This window comes from Excalfactoria chinensis, chromosome 6 (assembly GCF_039878825.1).
Source record: "Excalfactoria chinensis isolate bCotChi1 chromosome 6, bCotChi1.hap2, whole genome shotgun sequence".
Classification (NCBI taxonomy): Eukaryota; Metazoa; Chordata; class Aves; order Galliformes; family Phasianidae; genus Excalfactoria; species Excalfactoria chinensis.
In genome coordinates, this window is record NC_092830.1 from 30,728,280 (window position 1) to 30,750,722 (window position 22,443).

Below are 22,443 nucleotides of genomic sequence, written 5' to 3' on the forward strand. Positions count from 1 at the left end.
AAGCAAAGCCACCAGAATCCTGTCTGAAAGAGTTTTACATCAATCAACTTTGCTTATTCTTCTGAACGTACAGTAACCGTACATTTCTGACTCTATGCATGGTGTTGCATTCTATGCAATTACATAGTGCATTTTTCATCAGGGAAGTATAGGTTGAATTAAATCTATGCTGTTACTCAGCAGCACAGACAAGCTGCCTGAACCAAATACCCAAATCCCTGAGTTATTATTAGCCTTTTAACTTTTCTATTTCTACACAAACAAACACACATAAAAAACCCAAAACAAACATCACCAGTGTTTGATGTTCACTGATAAAACACATTTCTGAGCTCAAAGGCAGGGAAACTGGAAACAAACTAACTGCATTGCTATGCAACAACTCTTCAGAAGCAAACAGAAGATCCAACATACTATATTAAGAAATATTTGACATAAAGCAGTGTATTGTTCCTCCACGCATCTGCACTCAGCTGCATTCAGAAACAGCTCTGTGCTGTGCTCATCTATTCCTGGCAGTTTAAAAATACATTAGCTATACTTTCCATGTAAAACATGAGATTACACACAGCCTGTAAAAGAAATCCTGCTGGAGCAGAGGAACAACACTACAAACGTGCTCTTCTGATAGCACTGACAAGCTATTCAGTCGCATCACAAAGCTGCCTCCCCTCCCTGAAAATAAAACCTATTTCCTTCTAGTTCAAAACGAGATTCACAGGAAGACATTTACCTTCTGAGTACTGCTCAGTGTGAATCCATGCCTCCTCGCTGCAAGCAGCCTCCCCACACCTCTGCCAGAAGGTCCCCAGGCGAGGCACAGACAGCCCCCAGCCCCAGCAGCTGCACACTGTGTGCTGTGACAGAGCTCGGCCAGCCCACTGCGAGGGAAGGAAAAGGGGAAGGATCCTGGCCCAGGCAGGGGCAGGACCGTTTCTCATCACTGGTGTGTCACTGCATAGTGCTGATAGAGCTCCCAGCATTCTTCCCCTCAGGGACAGGTGTCCGAGTGTGAAACTGGTGTTCTCTGGCTCTGGAAGTTATTAAATGGTTCTTTCACAGCTTCTGAGGAGTTTATGCAGCGCTGAGACTGTGTTCTGGTTCAGGTTAATGCAGGGAGGTGCTGTTCTCCCTGCAGATATATATCCCCTGCATGCTCAGAGAAACCTTCAGACTCACACTGTAATTTCTGATCAATACACTGCGGGCCTTGCAAGCCAACCGATCTGACCTCTTATCAGGCAGGTATTTCCCAGCATCAAAAGTCCTGTACTCTGCTGTATGAACCTGCTGCCTACGGCAGCAAATGCAGAGCAAACAGTGGCAGCACGTGCTGCTGCTTTCTCAGCATGCACCTGGGGATGTATAGGCAACACATTCATGTTTTCCCATTTATTTTAAGAGCAGTAAAGCTAAACACAGAATAAATCACAGAACTAACAAGGCATGCACTATGTGCCTCTACTTCTTATGTGCTGTGCAGCCTCCCATGGCTGCATTTTTATGCTGTGGGAAGGTGATAGCACTGACTGGGAGCCACAGTCAAGAGCAAATTCTTTCCCAAGCCTACAAGGTGTGTGGTGATATGAAAGCAGAGCGCTAATATGTTGTTCAGCAATTTTCCTCATAAATACTTTAACACACAACCAAAATGGAACCCTTTCAGACCCACCACAACACCAGCCTTTGCTCTACATTGCTTCCTTTATAAAAGCTCTTAAACATTCTAAATCACCCTGACCTGATTTACTAGAACAGACTGAATAACCAGAACCCAGTAAATGACACATTTTGTGATACTCCTGTATAATTGCTAAGAAAGCAGCCCCGTTCAGTGTTCAATTCAGCTGAAGAATTTGTTTGCCTTTCATTTAACACTTCTAAATGGAATTAAAACACATCTATGTTTGTTTTAAGAGTTGCTCTACTACAATCTGTATGGCATGGATCTTTGCAAGACAAAGATAATGATTTCATGTGAGCTTCTAAATCTAGCCCTGAAATCAACACTTGAACAAACATACAGGCTTCCCTGGCTCACATTCTTTGCCTTTAAATATGGATCCACTTTCCTTATACAGCCATAGCAGCCTTTTTTCTCTCTTGTTTCTATATTAATTTCTAATTAGCATCTCTGAATTACATGCAGAACAGATTACACATCTTTAAATTCTGGGACATTAAAGCAACAGCAGCTAGAAGTACTAAGCTTCCTTCATGGTAAATGCAACCTCTTAAATATACTCAACCTCTTTTTAATAAGGGAAAGGGAAGTTCAGCACAAATTACCATACTGAAATACGTAAAACTTGACTGTGCAGGGTGAAGTCAAAGGAGACTTCTGGTTCCTTGGCATTTCTCTTTTCAGGGCCATCTGTTGAAATGGCATTATGCCACTGCCTACAAGGTGGCATGCAAGTTTCAGCAGGGCTCAGGAAACAGCCCACCAGAACAGGAACTCAAGCCAGGCATTGACAGGAAAAAACACAAAATGGTTTTATATTTGCTAATGAATATCAAGCAAGTAGCATTAGAAAAATAAATGGGTAGAGTAACCAGATGGTTATGGGATTTGACAGTGGATGTAGTAGATGTATATATCTTGATCTCTAAATTAACAGGAAAAAACAACAACAACAAAAATACTATTACAAAAACTCATCCTCACAAAAGAAAACTGGTGAAAATCTGCACACCTTAGTCTCATTTTTAGGCTTTCTGTTTGATTTCATGTAAGTTATTCACCTGTTTTTGCCTTGTTCTTTCTACGGAACTAAAAAGAGCTTGGGAACCACTTAGGAGCCTTGTAAAGTACTTTAGATAAGCCCAAATGATATGCATGAGTACAGATGTGATCCACTGTTCTCTGAAGTCAATGGAAAGCATCTCATTGATTTAACATACTTTAAATTAAGCCCCAGAGCAATAATTATATTGTGTATGATAAACACATTAGACAAAAATGATTTAAGCCAGTGTCTTTAAAGTAGCTAAATACATGCAGAAGTTCACAGAGAGATTTGCAGGATTAGGATCAGATGGGCATCTTTCAATAGGCAAACCTTGAAGCTATGAAAACAGTAGCACAGTGGAAGGTGTAATGATAGTGAGGGCTGCCTTTTATGCCATTATTGTTCGACAATAAATGTGTTTCACTGTCCTTAAAAGGAAATCACTAATTTTCCACAAATAAAGGTTCTGCTGGAAGAACCAAAGGAATAACACTGATCTGTGCTGCCTTGGCAACGGTACTCTGAAGTATTCAAGTACTGAAGTATCTGTACTCTAAAGAAAGTTGCAATACTAATTTCTCATCAGATACCACATTCACTGTGGTAGTACACAGACACTTTTCAAGTGCAGCCTAGTGAAAAAAAGTTCTTAAATGTCTCTCCTGCACTTGCATTCCCAGACGATACCAGGAGAGCCGTATTCACAGACTATCCATGCTGCTAACAGTTACACCAATGCTCAAATGGTCTCCTTGACTATAAAATACTAAATTTTTTGGTGAAAGTCTCTAAGAACTTGACTGGTCTACACCTGCCACATAGCAGTCAGCTTCAATCATCACGTAAACAAATCAGGAAACAGTTGTGTTATATGAGTTAGTCAGCTTCTACAGGCCTTATCATACAGTTTTCCTTGCATATTGAGAACTACTGCTGCCCTCTACTGTATTATCGTGGGCTGTGTCTCAGACTATCACCACAAATGGTAAGACTATAATTTCTCCTTGAACCACAACTTAATATGATTACATTACTGATATTTCCATATATTTGTAACATCAGAGGGTCTGTTTCTAATTCATGAATGTATTCTGATTCTGCAGAGGCTAAATCAAATGGAAAATCCTTTACTTGTTTTCTCTAATTCTGGCCCTTACATAAAGCCTTTTCCATTACTCATATTTCAGCAAAATGTTGTCTATTCTTCTTATAATAAACAGCCATCTGAAGAGAAAGAACTACAGGGAGAGAAACCAACTTTGGGCCCAAACAATCACATCAGGGTTCTGTATGGGACACAAAGTCTCTGATAACCTGAACTTCAGTGTAGGTTATGATGGACAGGTTATGACAAGTCCTAGTTCAGTTAAACTAATCTTTTCCCACCTTCAGCTGACTCAGCTCTGAAAGGATATAACTCAAGATCCTTTCAGAAAGCTAGGTTTCTTTCTCATTCATATGAGAAAGAATAACAGGGACGCAACTTTTCTATATCCACATCCACTCCACAAAAGGCTCCAAACCCAGCTCATTTCTTCACAGCTCTCCACAGACTCAGACAATCTTCCTTTATATTATTTTCATCTCCATGCTTCTAAGTAGACAGCACTGCTTTGAGCAACAGATTGGATAAGTTCCTAGTAATACAGTAACAGCAGGAATAGCATCTGAAGTTATTTTAGAATTATTTTATGCTCCCCAGTCTCACAAATCTAATTACCTCTCTCCAGCAGTGCCTCCCACTCCAACTATACTGTCGCCAATTCATAATACTAAACTGAAAAACTTATCAGTAGATGGGAATAGATAAACAGATGGCAGCAGACCTCCAGATAAAAGCCAGAGACGTAGCCTTTCTACACAAGGGAAAGCTCAGAGTGTTCTCATTATTTATCTAAGTGAGTCTAAAAGAATTAGGTACATGTTGTGAAGGAGGCAGACTCAGAGCACAGCTAACTGAAAAACTGTATTTCCCCTCAGTGGAAGCAATGACAGCTGCACTGGGTGTCCGCATGCTCTCAGAGTTTCAGATGGGGGCAACCAGCCTGGTTAATATTCTGAAACGTCCAGACTAGAAAGCCAAGCTGTTACCACTCCACAGCAAAACTTCTCTGATGGAGGCCAATACAGTCTTACACTTCTAGTAGACAAAGAAAAGAACCCACAATACATCCTCAAGAGCAAATTCCAGCTGCTTTTATTTCAGGAACTCTTTCAGGACTGTTTTTCATTATTCCCTAAAAAATACATCCTGTTTCTTCTTAAAAAAAAATAAACCTGTAACTGATGTTCTTCCTACTTCTCTTTTTCTTCAAATGGGATTGTGTTTGTGTGCATGTGGGGTATTTCTTTTTTCCCCAGGGAGGGCTGAGTATTAAACATCACTAAAGTAGCAACCAAGCTATACAAGCCCAGTTCCAGACCTAAGCCTGAAGGACGGGTTCTTTCCATCAGAGCATGCTATCCTATGTGGAGAGGAGGCAGCAGCTTTGCCTCTCTTATCTCAATGATAATAGCACAAGGAAAGACCCCTGCATTTTTGCCTATTAAACATTTTTGTGATGATATAAAGGGATCCATGCATAGTTCAAGGATTCTACCTCACAAGGACTAGTCACAGCCATGGGCGACAGTACTGACAACATAAGATATACAACCCTAAAGTGATTTGGCTAGATGCAAAGAGAACACTGATGTCTCCAACTAAAAGTCAACAAAAGATACATAAAAGTATTTCTGAAAGTGAGTACCTTTACTCTAAAATCAGGAGTAAAACTTTCCTAGGAGAAGTTTTTGTATTCTTTGTGGTTGTGTGAAGACATAATGGGATATGGCCCAAATCTTAAACTTCAGTTTACAAAGTACTTACCTCTAATACTTTCCCAGTAATGAATTGGTGACATGCTTCACACTTGACTCCAAAAAGAACCTGATAGTCCTTTTCACAATAAGGAGCACCATCTCTGAAAAAGGAAAACCACAAAGAATAAGCCACAAACAGGTTACAGCATGACTTAAGTTTCTTCCCTTGTCTTCATCGGCATGCCTACAAACAGCAATAGCTAAATAGGAGAGATTTCAAAAGATGTGTGTTGCAGTAAAAGAAGGAAGAAAAAAAGTAAGTCATATTCTCATCAGTGATTTACAACTATCCCTTAAGTCTCCACCTGAGAAAGACAAAACACAAACCACTGAAGTAAATTTCATTCTTAAGAACAGTCTTTCTAAATCATAGAATGGCCTGGGTTGAAAAAGACCACAATGATCACCTAGTTTCAAGTCCCCCTGCCACGGGCAGGGTTGCCAACCACCAGATCAGGCTGCTCAGAGCCAGATCCAGCCTGAGCGTGTTATTTCCTTTACCACATATTCAGCCTTGCATGCCTCCAGGGATGGGGCAACACAACCTCTCTGGGTAACCTGTTCCAACCTAAAGCTATAGGTGGTACAATTCCAGAGAAATCAGTGGAACTCTGTCTATGGGGATGAGAGGAAACCATTCAGCAAAGAAATCTGGTAGCATTCAAAGAGAGCAAGCAGTTGCTTGTTTATGTTGAGAAACAATTCCAGGTCAATCACATCATCACATTTACTCCCTCCCAAGCAAAAGCAAACAGTGGGCAGGTTCTGACCTTTTTCCTCAGCATCAAAGTTGAAAAGTAAAATAGCACAAAGTTGTATCCAACTAACACAGAAAACACATATAGGAGTTCCCTCAACCCGTTACAGCAATGTGGAGATATAATCCCTTCCATACTGGTGTTAAATACAGAATATTACCACCTTCCAGTTGTTCTTTCCAGCATACCTCCCCTTTCCAGCTTAGCTCTAATTGAGAGCAAAGATTTTGGTGCATATGAAAAGGTAATCAAAACTGGACTTTGAAGGGTGAACTTTGCTGGAAGCTATTTCCCTCTGGCAACAAGAACTCATGCCAGGAGTGCAGGAGAGATGCTGAGGCTACTTACTTGCTGATGTATTCCCCAGTCAGGACCTTCCCACAGGCCTTGCACTTAAAGCAGCCCAGGTGCCACTGCTTATCGAGAGCTAGCAATGCTTGTCCATTTTTTATGTCTCTTCCACAGCCAGCACAATCTGCAAATAAACAAACAATTACATTTGCTGTCAGTTATCTGGTTCGTTGATCTTCATTAACCATGCAGCAATTGCTACAGTTGGTAAGCAAAGAGGAAAAATACACGGCTATGCAAAGATACATCTTCCTCTCCTCAGAGACTCCCAGGTCTTGCACAGCCTTTTTCAGTATAGGCAGTCACCAGAGGACAGAAATTCTTTCTTCTGTTTTTCATGCTGTGTTTCAGTGACTGCCGGGCAAACTCAATACAAACCTCAGATTTTGCTGGGAAGCAGCTCCATAAATCACCACTTAGAAGAATACCTACTTTCTAGAGGAATCAGTTTTTCTCAGATCCAGACTACTTCAGTGGAGCTGGGAAGGGAGCCCTGCACTCCCCATTGGGTGGCAGCAAAGTCCACATGTCCACCCCAACAGTGAGTGGTGGCACATCCTGGCCAGGGAACAGGCCGAGTGTACTTTTTAGCAAGGGACTGAGGTGAGGGTGACAGCAGTATGTCCGTACTAAATGCTGTAATGACAGGGCATATTGTGATCCACCAGCAGGTGTGGAAAACAGCAGCTCTCACAGTCTTTAATAGGCACAAGGACTCTCACTCAGGGATGTTAACTCTACCTGGCAGTCAAGGCTCAGTTTTCTCTGTGATTCAGGAAGACAACTTGAAGGCAGACAGCAAACCTGAAGCCCAAAGCCAGCAAATGCCCTCCATCCCTGAGGATGCCACAATCTCTCACGTCACATCAGGAAGCTGCTCCAGCCCCAAGCTCCCATTCCTCTCCATTCAGATATAAGATACTCAGAGATTTCCTGGTCAGATCTGAAAAGACTGATGAGGGAAGCAGCACTGAACTGCAGGCACTGTGCTAGAGCTTCTATGCCTGGCCGCAGGGGATGGAAGGAAGGAAAGGCCTGCAAGAGCAGTGAAGCAGAAAGGGAATGCCCATCAACTGAGACATGCTTGGAAGCCACAGAGGAGACAGCCTGGAACACAGCTTTTCCTGTATTTTATTATCTCAAAATCAACATTCCTTTCACAAACATAACATTCTCTCCACACACCTGAAACACCAATAGTCACAAACCAAGACCAGTTCCAACTGACTGAACAGATACTGCCTGGACACCACCTCCTCGTGATTTACAGCCCAGGTAACACCATACCTTGCAAAAGGGTGAGTCTAAGCTTATTATCACAACTGACAGGAAGAGGGATCACTTCTTCTGACACTGTGGGCCTCACTTTTGTTTGCTGGACAATAAGCAATGAGAGCCTTAAGTGTATGATGGGCGTTCATGCTAACCAGGTTGCTATTTGCCCATTGTCTTTTTATCAACATTCTTCATCTCGAATCTCTTAAGAGAGAGGGTCCAAGCACCATGATATCTTGTAACAAATTGCAAATCAGGAACCAATGATATGATTTGGACTTGAAAAGCAACCAGGGGTGGTCTAATCCCAGGGTTTTGCTCTAGAGGACAAATGTTACGAATTGAAATCATGCAATGACAAGGACTGACAGCATGTAATGGATCCCTCAGCTCTTACATGCTGCTGGCTCAAGGCTTCATGCCACTACATATTGACAGCAAAGGCCAGAACAGGTCAACAAGTAAGCCTCTGAAGTTTATAGTACAAGGCTAAGGGGGAAGCCAAATAAACATCTGCCTGATTGCCTTTGTTACAATAATCTTGCTATGGCTTTGGGGAGGATACGACATTATTTCTTGGGGTTCCTTCCAGCCTGAAGACGTGCCATTTTTCTTCAAATTCTGATGATAAATAAGAACTTCCCCCTAATCTCGGTTTAAAGCTGAACTACAGCTTTAAACAGTCCCCGTTTCTCAGCTTCCTAGTATGACTGCCTCTCCATGCTGTGCCAGCTTCCACATTCCTGACCTACACTCTTGCCAAACTGTGATACACTCCCGGTATAATAATCCTTCCAAAAATCTGCTGCATTTTCCATGCTTTTTTCAGCTTTATCCAAGAAAGCTTTGCAAAGCTGGAATTTTACAGATATGGAACCAAGGAATAGATTTTCAAAGTTCTTTGTTTCACTGAATTTCTGATGCAGTCAGAATATAAGAACTGCCTTACACTAGGACTACCCAGCCCATTATCAATCTTTACTGGTGCAAATAGCAGTGACATGGAGGACAGAGGGATCTATGAACTATGTCTGCTTGTTTATTTGCTTTTTGAAAGCCAGAGGTGGTGTTGCCAGACTGACCACTCCTACATTCATGTGCGATACCAGGGGCTGACTATCTGCTTTTACTATTCAATAGCAATAATGACATTTACTTACTCTCGCAAAGAACCTTAAGGAACCCAGAAAAAGTAAGTGAATATCATTATTTCCAGTTGCTGACACACAAAACAAATGCCTAAAATCAAAGCAAGCAAATCGTGCAGCACTGTCTTATTAGGTTGAAATGGCTTTTAACTAAACCTGATTTTAATTCTCACAGAGCAGTTTATGTGTGAGAAGCTAGCAATTATTGTCTCCTAAAATAGAGTGCAAATAAAGCTGGGCTGGGCTAAGAAAAGACCATTTAATCATCCAAATTCTACAAATAAAAGCCATTTATGACCCCAGGCCTGCATGAAGCATATTAAAGCCTTTGGCTGAATGTCATCAGCACAAAGCATATGCAGGCAGGATCTCAGTATCACAGTAGGCACAACCTGCATCAGCCTATAACCAGCTTATGCCACAAACAAAAGGGCTGTGAGGTAAGACAGCTGTGAGGTTCCACAACCAGATGCCAGGCCAAACTTGTACACAAAAATCTGAAAACCCTCCCCCAGAATTCTGTGTAATGGTTTCCAGCATGGTTCTGTCTCTGGCTTCATACTGGGTTGATCAGACTGTGCCCTTGTGGCCCTGAGCTCTGCTCAGCTCTTTCAGCCATATATAACCCACATTGTTCCCTGCTGCCATCCACTACACAGCTACCTATCCAACTGGGCCAACACAGTGCAGAGGAGAAGGGAAGTATGAGGTCCTGCTTAAAATGCATGAATGAGCACTTAGGACATAAAGAAAAGCATACCACAAAAACAATACATGGATTTATGTTTGAGCTGAAGGAATATTTAAGATCAGACAGTCCACAGCACTAATTCTCATAATATGAGGTAACACACATACTGATACATGCAGTGGCTGCCTGTGGCACCAACAGCTGCAACTCCCTCCCTTGTAGCCCCCACATGCAATGCCCTCTTGCTCAGATACTGTGCAGAAAAGGTGAATTCACCCTCTGTCATATGAGCATTAGCTGACAGCATCACTTTCCAGCAAAGCAAAAGGCTCCTGAACAGCTCTCTGCCAGATACAGTGAACATACCTGTTGTGCCTTTCCTGTACTCCAACTAGACCTGTTCATTCTGAGGAAACGTCCTCACATATTTAAAACTACTACTGCTCTAGAATAAAATAGCTCAGAAGGGTGTCATATTTGATGTGTCCAGATACAAAAGCAGATGACAAGAAAGACAAAAGAGCTGTAACCGAATGTGGAGTCCACCAGCCCAAAAGCAGGGAAGAGTCAGGGGACAGGACAAGGGAAAGCAGCGTGACACTAATATTATGTATGATTAAGACCTCCACCCCTCAACCACCTTAAGCAGCCTCATTAGAAGATGCAATCCAGGGTGAGCTGCCATCCATGACACCTAGCTTGTGAAGATGCAATGAGAAAACGCATTTCCCTTTTTAGCATCTGCATGCAGGAGTGAAACATCCTGCACAGCAACCCATTCGTCACTGCCTAAATTAAGCGGTGGATTTTCTCCTCTGCCTCCCTCCCCTGCCCTGAGCCAATAGCAGAGAGCTCTGCTTTGATGGATTGTGGCACAGGCAGCGGGCTTGAAGTTGATTGAGCTGCATTAACCCTAAGCACGCTGCATAGCACTTTGACCGCTCCCACTGATATTCCTTGAACATTTAGTAGCAACTCTACCTTTACCACACATTCTCTACTCACTCCGTGTAGCTTACAAGAGGGAAGTCATCCCTACATACTTTTGTCCTAATGAACATCATTATGCAAAATCACATGCAGGATGAGGTTACATGAGCATACCAGCTTTGTTCTGTGCAGGGAGCTACCAGCAGCCTTCCTTAATGATGTATAATTAAATCACCAGAAAGTCCTTTTCAATCCTGACAGTCATTGGTAGCACCTGTCTAGCTGAAGTCTGAAACTGCCTTAATCCCTATGAGTCACAGGAGTAATGCTCTTTGTTACTGCTCCCTCTCCTATAAAGTACCAACACACCAGCTGTATGAAGACAGCATCAGCAGGGTTCTACCATTCATTTTGTTAAAAAGAAAATAAAACAACATTGAGCTTGCACAGAAATATGTGGTCAAACTTAGCTGGACCTACAAATCAAGCTATGATGAACAGTGAATTGGAAGTGAAAAAAGGGAAAGTCAAGAAATCACAGGAAGATCACATAAGTTTTCCCCAGTTGTTTTTTAACCACAGATCAGGTCATGTTTTTAAAAATCCCTTTTAAAAATAAAACTTACTACTGATATTACACAGGCTTTTTCGCTCATCAACATATTTATGTCAAAGCTAAAAATAAAAACACACTTGGTCTACTTTGTTTACAGTATATTAAACACTTTCAAAGTTTAAATCATAACCATTTGATTGCTGGGGCAGTGCAGTGGTCAGGAAGTCAGAGAAAGCCACATACACTATAGGGAATTTTACATCCAGGATTTAGATCTACGTACTTTACTCCATTTTGCAGTGAAATCCACTGCCAGATCCTTCCTCTTTGCCAATGTAAGGATGGGCAATGTTTGTCAGGACAAAATGTGCTGAAGGCAAAACAAAACCATTCCAACAGCCTTGTGCTCCTGAATAACCTAACAATAAGAGGCTGGGCTCATACAATGGAGGGAACGGAATTTCCCATGGGAAGTGGGATATAGTTTTGACTGTTTATTATAAATGGCAAGTGGGGAAAAATTATATTTTCAAAACAAATACTTACAAATACTTAAGAAAATAAAATGGCTTTATTTGATTAAATATGGAAAGAAATCACAACAGCACAGAATGGCACTATTTGCTTGCAACACAAGTCCTTGTTAACCATGAGATTGACCTGCCTGTTTAAGAAACTGTCTAACATACAAGGAAATATTAACTAAAATCATTTATATGAAGAACATCATGTGGTTATTTTGGATGTATCCTTACTGTAAAGAGCATTTTCATTGTTGTATGTAATTTAAAGTGATTTGGAAGGATGAATGCTTGCCCTCAACAATCTCCTAATATGACATTGTCACATTAATAGAGTTTTTACTCTTAACTACTTTACTGATGTAAGCATTTGTTTTACTCTTCTACATCCAAAACCTGTATTGTCCTTCTTTCCTCTTCTTGCTACATCTCCTTCCCAATGGAAGCCAACCCAATTGGCCTTTTACCCCTTTACTCTCAGAAACTATCCCTGCAAGCAGCGTACCACCAAGTTGGCCTTTTCCTATAACATCATCCTCAGCACCAGCCACTTCTTCAGCCTAGTCTTTCTCACAGGTTTTTGAACAGCAAACCAGGGCATGATTGAAATAGGAAGAAGAGACAGCCATGCTACAAGCTAGATAAGAGAAGAGGTCGGTCCATGAAAGACTGGTAAGAAGGTTTTTTAAAAAGCTTAGCAGCCCCAGTATCCCATTTGTAAAAACCACTCTGATGATAAACCTCAGGCAGACGTAAAGCAGCAGCTGGTGACTGAGACCGATCTTAACATGTTACCACATATTCAGTACCCAGATAATTCCAGCTGAATTTAAATTCACAATTCCAACTCACAGTGCCAACTGAATTGCACAGCCTGCAAATTAACTTCACTGTTTTAAGCCCAGCCCACAGATAAAACATGCTGTGATTCTTTATTTGCAGACTATTTTGAGTAATATTCCATTGTTACTCTTGGAAAACAAGTAACTCAAACAGAACAATCACCAATATGGAAACTTTTAGAAAGGCTTTTATGCCCTGGTAACCCATGGCAAACTAAGCTCTAAATAACAACAATCAGTGACCTCAGATTCCTGATTTACTACCTAAGCTTTCTGAACGTGACAATTCCCAGATTAGTTTTATGTCTGGGGATTTCCTCCTGTAGTTGTATTTTCCTTACTAGTAATGCCTCCTAATGCAACAACCATTTACTGAGCAATTCCTTGCACTTCTTCCACTATTCTTTGGAATTATCTTTTGAAAAGCACTTCTCTGGTAAACGCTATGGGATTAAAATAGGGGAAATTCAATACTGATATTTAAATATCCAGGATTTTATTCAAAATCAACATTTTACACTTTAAATCCAAACTAAAAACCCAAAGAGGATTTGAAAACACAGAGAAGAAAATTGCTCTCATTTTCATATCTATGAACAAACTCAGGAATGATGAAGTGTGCCCCTTTTACAATCCCCAGGTACACAGTTATATAAAACTGTTTGTTTTAGATAATTCACCCTTGACTAATCAGAAGTTCAAAAATTAAAATGCATTTTAAAGTATTTTCACTCAAGATGAATCTAACTTCTGGTGCTCCTGAAATATATAAATCAATAAATAAACCCACAGTGCTATTTTTATGCCTTATAATTGAATGTCAATTTCCATTCAAATAGATCTGGACAGAAATCATGAGCAAAAACTGTCATTATGAGCAAAAACAGATGTTAAAGTATTTGATTACCTTATACAGAGCTGTATTAGTTTAAGTAAATGTTTAAAGATATGGAGTATCCTCATGCTTAGCAGTGAGCTTTTTATTTAGGAAAATAATTAAATATATAAACTTTAAACAAGGTTCCAATCAATTATTTTAATCAAAGTTTCCTCGGTTCTTAGTTAAGCCATGATTAAAATCAGTGATTTAAATCATAGTGTTTGAAATCAGTCCACAATTATGACTGTAGTGTTTTGATTCCACAATAAATAAATTAAAGAAGAACGGAGTTACTCCTGTCAACTCCCATATATTCACAGCTGAATCTCCGGTTTCTTATCTTAACCAGGAATTTTAACAAGGGGAAATGGCTTTAAACTTGGATAAGGTAGATTTAAACTAGGTATAGGCAAGAAACACTTCAGTGTAAGTGTGGTGAGATGTTGGAACACGTTGCCCAGCAAGGCTGTGGATGCCGATTCCCTGGAGGCACTGAAGGCTGAGCCAGATGGGGCTGTGAGCAACCTGGTCTAGTAGATGTGTCCATTACTACAGCAGGGGGGAGGAACTACTTGGTCCTAAAGGTCCCTTTCAATCCAAACCATTCTATGATTCTATCTGCGTGCTACAGAACATACACAAAATACCAGTCCCTTCGGAATCAACATTTTATACAGGATTTTAAACTCCACTTAAAATCCAGTTAAAGCACGTTCAAACTCAAAATTGTTGACCCTTCTCTAAGTGCTCCATGAACATGCATCCTTGAGGAAAAACTGGGCTCAGAGTCTTCCACTTAGGGCCTACCCACTTCTGTGCCACATATTCAGACAGTAGCTATGCAATTATGTAGCTTTAACATACAGTGTGAAATTGTAGATGTTTCACAAGAATGAGCTCAAAATCATGTGTTAGATGTTGCTTAATATCCTTTTAAGCCAAATGCCATTGCAGATAGCTTGACTGCAAATAGCCAAGTCTTCCCCTTCAGTTTGCATGTTTTGCCTACAGGCCTGAAGGACAATTATGTCCCGAGTATAAAAGAACATTAAGAATTCAGAGAGTCTTGAAGAGAAAGGCACAACACAAATTTGTTTCTTCTCCATTCTGATCCACTGTTGTTTCTAAAACAAGCTCTTTTCTCCACTTTTAGGGCAGTGAGGCAAAAGACGATTCCCATTTATTCCCAAATGCCTTCTTCAACACATAAAGTATGCCAGCTCTGCCCTACTTCCGCCTTGCCCCAAGCCTTGCTGGAAGTTTCAGATATTTACTGGGAGATTTACTGTATCTTGTTTGAAGAGATAAGGCTACTGGATAATTAACAACGATATCTTTCTCCCACAAGTTCATTAAGTGTTAAGCTTATTATTTATATCACAATAGAGCTAAGATCCCCAGTTGTGAGTCAGGATCTCTGTTAGGCTCTGTATAGATAGGCATGAAAGCATTTGGCCCAGAGAACTTACATTCTTTGAATCAGAACATAATGTGCAAAACAGACAGGGACAAATATACAAAACAGCATTGTGAAAGCTCCACATGGAAGCCATCTACTTGGGGAACAGCTGCACCAAATATTATTCATGCACATGCAAGACTGGCCATTTTGGAAACCCTGGTCCACGTTGTGTCTGTAATGCTCTTAACACACAGCAGAAGCTATCTTCCCTGTCCTTCTGTCCAGACAGTATTACTGCACATCCCAGCACATTTAGCACACAAGCATCTATTTCACTGAGGAAAAGGAAGCCATGATTCTTTCCATCATTGTAAAAGATGATGCATTTTTCATATGAAAACTCTTGCTGGGTGATTCTACAGCTTCAGACTTTTTTTGGATGGTGAGTTTTTCCTATCTACCTGGAAACCCTTCTTGAAATGCACATTAACTAATTTTATCACTAAAATGATCCGGCCTTACCAGCAACCAGACAAGGAGCCAACACAGAAAGGGCTCAATCCCAGGCAGGAAGTAATGTAATATTCTCATTAGTGTTGTGCTTTATTGTGGAAATTCTGAAGTGAAACGCCTAAGGGGAAAATCTGTGTTCAAGGGCAATCTCAGACTGTGCTTAAAGACACATTGCCGCCTCTGAATTTCAGAGCTGATCCCAGCAGACTGCCAGTTCAGGTTGCAACAGCACAGGCTGCTGGCACTGCCTGTTTAAACCATGAGGACAGCTCTGCCCTAAGCTGGACACTGCAGGGCACTTCTGGTGCATTCAAGGTGAAAGTCAAGCCAGCATGGCACTTCCTGAAAATCAATGTCCACCTAAACTAGGCATTTTTACTCTCAAACACCTACATCAATTCAGTCACCAGCTTAACTAGCGAGAATTCACTGATGACCTCATGGAGAAGCATCAGAGATAACCTGGGGAGCCACTGGAACAGGTTGCCCGGTGAGGCTGTGCATGCCCTCTCCCTGGAAGCATTCACAAGGCCAGGCTGGAGGGGGCCATGAGCAACCAGGTCTAGGGGAAGGTTGTCCCTGCCTGTAGCAAGGGGTTGGAACTAGATGGATCTTAAAGGTCCCATCCAACACAAACCATTCTACAATTCAATGACAAGTTGGTAACATGGCCAATCTACTTGCCCCTGAATTAATAAGTAACAATTACATATGTTTCAATTCAGCTCTGGTTCTTCTCACTCTGTCCATAAGAAACACATGCAAGTAAGCATGTATCTGCATGCTACAAAGGAAATCAGAAAGAGCTTAAGACAGTACAAACCAGGTAATCATCATGATGCATAAACACTTGGATACTGTTTAAAACATGTAAGGAATCCTATATTTGGAAGCATTTGATTTTCCTTGAAAGCATCCAAGAAAAGCAATCAACAAGCCTTTAATTTGTGTGAAGTAACAGACATGAGAAAACTGCATGCCAACACTAATGTAGGCATTCTGGCCTCCTTTTACATCACACAAACCAACCAAACTTGATATACATTCAGTCTGCTGGATTTCCTCACCTTCAGTTTTGTTTTGAGGTAAGCTGCCTCCAGTAATCTACTTGAAAGCAATCAGAGGAAACTGACAGCAATATAGGACACAGAATGGATGCTCAGTAAGAATGAGATTCTCTTCTAAAAGGACTTATGAAAACAAAACAAAACAGCTGAGCAACACATGACATCCATTCAAGGAAGGGCAAAGCATCAGAAAAGATTGATGGGTATCACTCAGGAGAAGTGAAAGTGATTTGGAACACTTCAGACTAATTAAAATTTACTCTCCACTGTCAGCAAGAAAGGTTTCTCAGTATCTATGTCAACTTTTGGTGCTACAGTAGCAGCTGGTTCACCACTGTGAACACTACTAGGAGAACACTTCATTAGTATTACTTTAATTACAAACACATGTTGATCCAAATTTTGTTTGCTTGTTCTGGAGAGCCTTGCTCCAAAGCAATGAGAACTTTGCACTGTATCTTCTAGGGCTTTCCACAGGTTCCTAAATTCTCCCCTAACCAATTAGGCCCATGCATTTTCACCTCCAAGCTAACAGCTAGAATGCAATAACTTATCGGACAGAAAGGCACGGTATCAAAAAATTACATTTCATTTTCCATCCTGCTAAGCATCTGATTACACTTTCTCAGTCAAATTAGAAAACATGAGATGCACCTGACTCATCCACTGAGCACAAACATCACCCAACTCTGCCTTTACATTGCACTTTGCAGTCCTAGGATTTCAAAGTCAAGTACCTGTACCAAACACAGAAAGTCTCTCCAATAAATCAAAACTGGTGGTAAAGTACCAGGTATCCCAAAGGAAATCTGCAGTCATTTTGCATTATAAAACTAAACCAGATAAATCATTACAGATGAGGGTGCTGAATACAATCCAGAAGTCGAAGAAAGAATCAAATTATGAAAGATTTATTAAAAAAATAAAAAAGAACAGGCAGAGCTGAATACCTTGTATGAATCAGTAATCTACAAATCATCTCTTTTAAGCATTGCAGTGCAACAGCAAACCAAGTTAATTTCCCTTCAAAACTTTCGTCATCACCGCTTACCCTTAACTTGCTTTCTCTCTTTTATTTATTTATTAATTGAGAATGACTTCTTGATAACCATTCTTGGTTTCTGATTACAAATTCACTTCAGGATCAGTCTGTCATAGACACACCTGGTGACACTCCCTTAAATTAATAATTTAAATAAACTCTTAGACTTCATTAAATTGTTGAAGTGTTCAAGAGCAGAAGAAAATTAACTTCCTCTAGCATTGTCCTCTTATTAATACTTAAATCTGTGTAACTATACATGGGAAAACTGCAATCTATCAACTCTGAAACTTCTCATTTCATTGAGGAAATTCTTTTCCAGTGCCTATAAAAGTAAATTTCTGTTCAGAAAATCCAGTTTCTGGGTAAAAGTCATTTGTTCCTACTGGAATGAGTAAATGTCTCCTCTGAGCTGTCAATACCAGACAATTTCTCAGAATCAAAAATAAAATTTAAAAAAAAAAAAAAAAAAAAAAAAAAAAAAAGAAAAAAATAGCTGGTTATCAGGGGCAGCCCAGAGTTCTAAAAGAAGGACAAATATATATATACATATATCAAAAACCTAAAAGACTGAATCAAGCTGCTTTCAATCAAATGCTGATGAGCCCAAAAAAGCAAGAAGATTCAGAACGAAGATGGTGTACTTACTGCTTGAGGCAGACAGTTCTTTTGGGCTGGAGGACATTGGCTGAGCACACAGCTGACAGAGACAATCCCTTCCATTAAAGGTAACTCGATCACCTGGTGGAAATGGACGCCTGGGTTAAAGAGAAAAATGTATTTTAGCACAGATTACACCAGAATTGTTGTTCTAGTCCCTGTGCCTTGAGCTTGCTGCCTTCTCACAGTGCAAATAACATTTTACAGTAACTCAGGCCAAAGAGTTTCTGCAATATGGCCTTGGCAAAGTCAGGCACTGGAAAAAATCCAATCCACAGATGCAAGCAGAGCAGAGATCAGACTTAACCTACTGAAACCAAAATACAAGGCATTAAAGACACTTTATCTAAGGAGAAGATGACAGGGAAATCTTAGACACAACAGCTACGTTTATGGCAGTCTCAACATGATGCTGTTGACAGCAAACTACAGCAGAGTAATCAGACAAAGCACTTGTCTTAGGACAAGGAACTCAAAAATAGATTAGTTTAATCTGTGTTCAGCCATGAAATGCATATTACTGTGGACGTAGTGGTTCACAAAAAATGAAGTGCTAGCTACTTTCTTTATCCTAAAGTTTTAAAATACTTATTTACATTATAGAAACACCCACAACTGTTAATTGTGCAGATGGTGTCAGGAGAGAGGTAAAGGCTGAATGGACTACAGAAGTTTGAGATTATCTGATGAACTCAACAAGTGTTTAAAATGTGTGCCAGGCAAAAATCTGACATTGCTGATCTTATTTGGTGTATAAATTCATGAGCATTTCAGTAAACTGAGAAGCTTCAGCATCAGCAAATACTTAGAAAGTAGCTTTACCTTCCGAATACAGTAAATGCCCTACAATACAGAATACAGTGTTTAGGAAGAACTGAGGGAAACAGCGTTGTCCCAAATTCATGTGTTATTGCATGTTGTGCACATGAGTCTTCTGATGTTTTCAATTGTTTAATTGTACTTATAGTCCAAATAACTTCTCCACTGTACTATCCAGGATTTTGTTCTACCTTCTTTCTCATTTCTGAGCTGAGCTCATCTCCACAGCTAAACCCATATCTCAACATGTAAGCCTAGTATTCTTTCACATGTGAGAGTAAGCTTCTAAGAACAGGGAGCTATGCGTAACAGTATCTCTATCTTCTATCTCCTGCAGATAAATGAGTGGTATTTTGAAGACAGAGCAAACAAATGTTTCCTAACAAGATCTTGCGACTTCTGCCTCATGGTGATGCCTTTGTCCCTGATTCTGTACTGGATTCAGGTCGTATAGGCTGAAAGAGATGACTTACTTGCAAACTGTACAGGCGAAGCAGTTTGGATGGTAAGTTTTTCCCAGAGCTGTCACTACTTCTCCTTCAACAAACTCCCCACACCCATTGCAGCGGGTACCATACATGCGCTGGTAATCCAAGGTGCAAAGGTATTCCCCATTCTTAATGAAAAAGCCTCCTTGTGCCAAGTCACAGCCACACACTGGAAGAAAAAAACCACAACATATTGGAAAAATATATCTACAAAAGATGTCAGAAACAGTCCGTGCTGCCAACAAATGAGATTATACTGGTGGCCCTGCTTCTTTACATTGGATTCTTGCCTTCACCTACCATACAGCATGCCTTGACAACACAGGAGATGACTGGCATTATCTGGCTACAAGAGACCTTGTAATCAAAAATTTATTTGGAGAAACCTACACACTCACAACTTCAATGTGCTCAGGCCTCATCAAGACCTCAGTTATATTGTATCATCCTATTAATCATGTCAGCAGAGTCATATGGAAAAAATGCACCTTGATATTTGATTTCATGCTATTAAATATATGATATAGTACAGCTCTTAACCATCCGTTTTTATATTTTTCAGTCAGTAAGAACTATTTCTGTTGAACTTTCTTTAAAATGTGAAGTTATGGGGGACAGACAGCACTTGAAAAGACTCTCTCAACACAAACTTGAGGCTCATGTCTCCTACTAATTGCCTATAGCACTGTTTGTCTTCCTGATCTCATTCTAACATTATTACTTAAGGTGGAAAGATTGTTCTCTAGGCAGGTGAGCCTTAGGACACTTCAGCATGAAGACATACCAGACCTAAAACAACTGCCTCTGACCTACTGCAGAAAGTAACATTCTCAGATCAACCTACTGAATTACAGGGTATGCATATACTGTATCTCAGGAAAGACACTGGAGGCAGCTGAAAAACAGTTATGTCATATCAAGTTAGTGGTAGATGTGGATAAATTCTTAGGGAAGAGAAACAAGGCCTGCCTTCAAAAATATGTTCTGCATGGCATTTACACCTGGTCATCACCAATCTACAGTGCTAGGAACAGGATGCTCTACAGAATTTTTGTTTTTGCAGACCTTTATAATGCAGAGCTTGAGGACAGAAGACAGCACAAAGAGAGCAGAGAAGTCTCTCTAGCATAATTCTTTGGCTCCAGAAAGAAGAGATGGTTGGCTTAGTACAAACTTTATGCTGTGATATGGAACTGCAGCTCCCATTCGAGCTCTCTCCAGCATTCCTGAACACATTTTCATTATGTGCAGAGCTCTCTCATTTTGGCACATCTTTTACACACCACTGGACCCTGTGAGAGTTTCCCTTCAACAACTCGAAGTGCTTGCAGGAATGCTTGAGCAGGGGAAGAGGTTAAGCCCCTGAGTACAACATCCAGCAAACTACTTCCCATGAAAGGCCTGCACTGGATCAACATCTCCAAGCAGTTTTACTGTGGCAGTAACAAGCTGCAGCTGAATTTGTGTTCAGGGTCTTTGTTCAGGGCCAGCACACTGCTCAGTTACTCCACCTAAATCTCTGCACGATGCCACACTACAAACTGTGAATGACCCTATTTGTTTGGAGCTAGCTTGGAGAGCTCTTTATCATACTACGCAGACAGTCCCTCTAACTCATAGGTAGCACTGGTAGATACAAGCTCTACAGTTTATTCCAATGTTTGAGAAAAAACACTGTAATAATATCAATCCCAACAGCAACAATATAAGAGACCACAACTACACAGACGTAACAGGTACAGTTAGTTACTTAGCACTGGATGGTGTTGTAAAAACATAAATTACACAGGCATTAAAAAAAAATAAAATTAAATTGCTTTGAGAGAAAAATTCCATGTAGTACCCAGGCTAATGGGAAATCCTCCCAGAAGCATTCACCGATTTTAGGCCACCAAAGAAAATCTGCACTATTCTTTCTGATATGGGCTCCTGGAATAGTATCAGGAAAGAGGTAAAGATACACTACCTACCTTTATCTACTTTTTGTTTCAGAATCGAGCATCTATTTTCAGCCCAAATCACAAACAAGGTGACCCTACCTGCTCACTGGTCTGGTCTGCAATACTGCACTACGGTCAACAGAGCAGAACCAAACTTTCCAACTAGTTTTCTGGCTCAAATACTTTAGCTGATAGCAATCCGAAGTGCTGAAGTTTGTGTCAGATTACATTATCAAGCAGAAGAGCAAGATGAGGAGCATTACAAATTGTTTCTTCCCCTACCCCATGTTCATATTACTGTGAATTTATGCTAAACTGGAAAAACAATTGATTTACATGTAAGACAACCAGTGCAGGGCAAACTCAGAAACTTTCAGCCTTGCAATCTGCCCACAGGTCCTTAACAGAGGAGTATAATGGCTTGATCTCCAAAAAGGCAAAATACAGCGGCTCACCTTCAGGAATTTACAAAATAAATGTGCCAACAGCACAGCTGGTTCTGCCCCATTTCCATTAACTTGCTAAAGGAAAATGTAGTTTGTGTGACACAGTCTTGCTTTCACTTCAGGGACTGGTGAGGAGCAGAAGACACGTTTTCTTAAATAAACTACATTTTACTGTTTTATACACTACCACACATTTCTTCCCGCAAGCAAGTGCTTTATTTTAATAAGCTTTCATGCAGCTGCTTCTTTTTGAAACAATGAATATTTCAGAGACGTTGTGTGGTTTAGTTTAACTCCTCCATTCCCCAGATAGCATTTAGCTACTCTACCATCAATGCTTCAGAAAGTGCATCTGAAATGTTCAGAATAATTTTTCATTGTTTATTTTCACCTAAGTACTGGGAGAAGGCTGAAGTAAAGAGAAAAAAGACATCAAAAGTCTTGTCACATCTCTACTATGTATAATTTATGGTGCAAGCAGCCAAGTCATATGAGAATCTATTGGATCTTGCAGACACAA

General features: G+C 40.4%; 1 protein-coding gene across 3 annotated transcripts in view; it reads right to left on the reverse strand.

The window, feature by feature from the left end:
* ABLIM1 (actin binding LIM protein 1) overlaps positions 1-22,443 on the reverse strand; it is a 160,550-nt gene that overhangs the window by 50,811 nt on the left and 87,296 nt on the right. For all 3 annotated transcript variants that reach the window (XM_072340082.1, XM_072340080.1, XM_072340081.1), the window contains exons 3-6: positions 19,523-19,706; positions 18,219-18,328; positions 6,701-6,827; positions 5,602-5,695 (exon numbers count right to left, since the gene is read on the reverse strand). In XM_072340082.1, the coding sequence (XP_072196183.1) occupies positions 5,602-5,695; positions 6,701-6,827; positions 18,219-18,328; positions 19,523-19,706 (515 nt within the window). The remainder of the gene's footprint in view (positions 1-5,601; positions 5,696-6,700; positions 6,828-18,218; positions 18,329-19,522; positions 19,707-22,443) is intronic.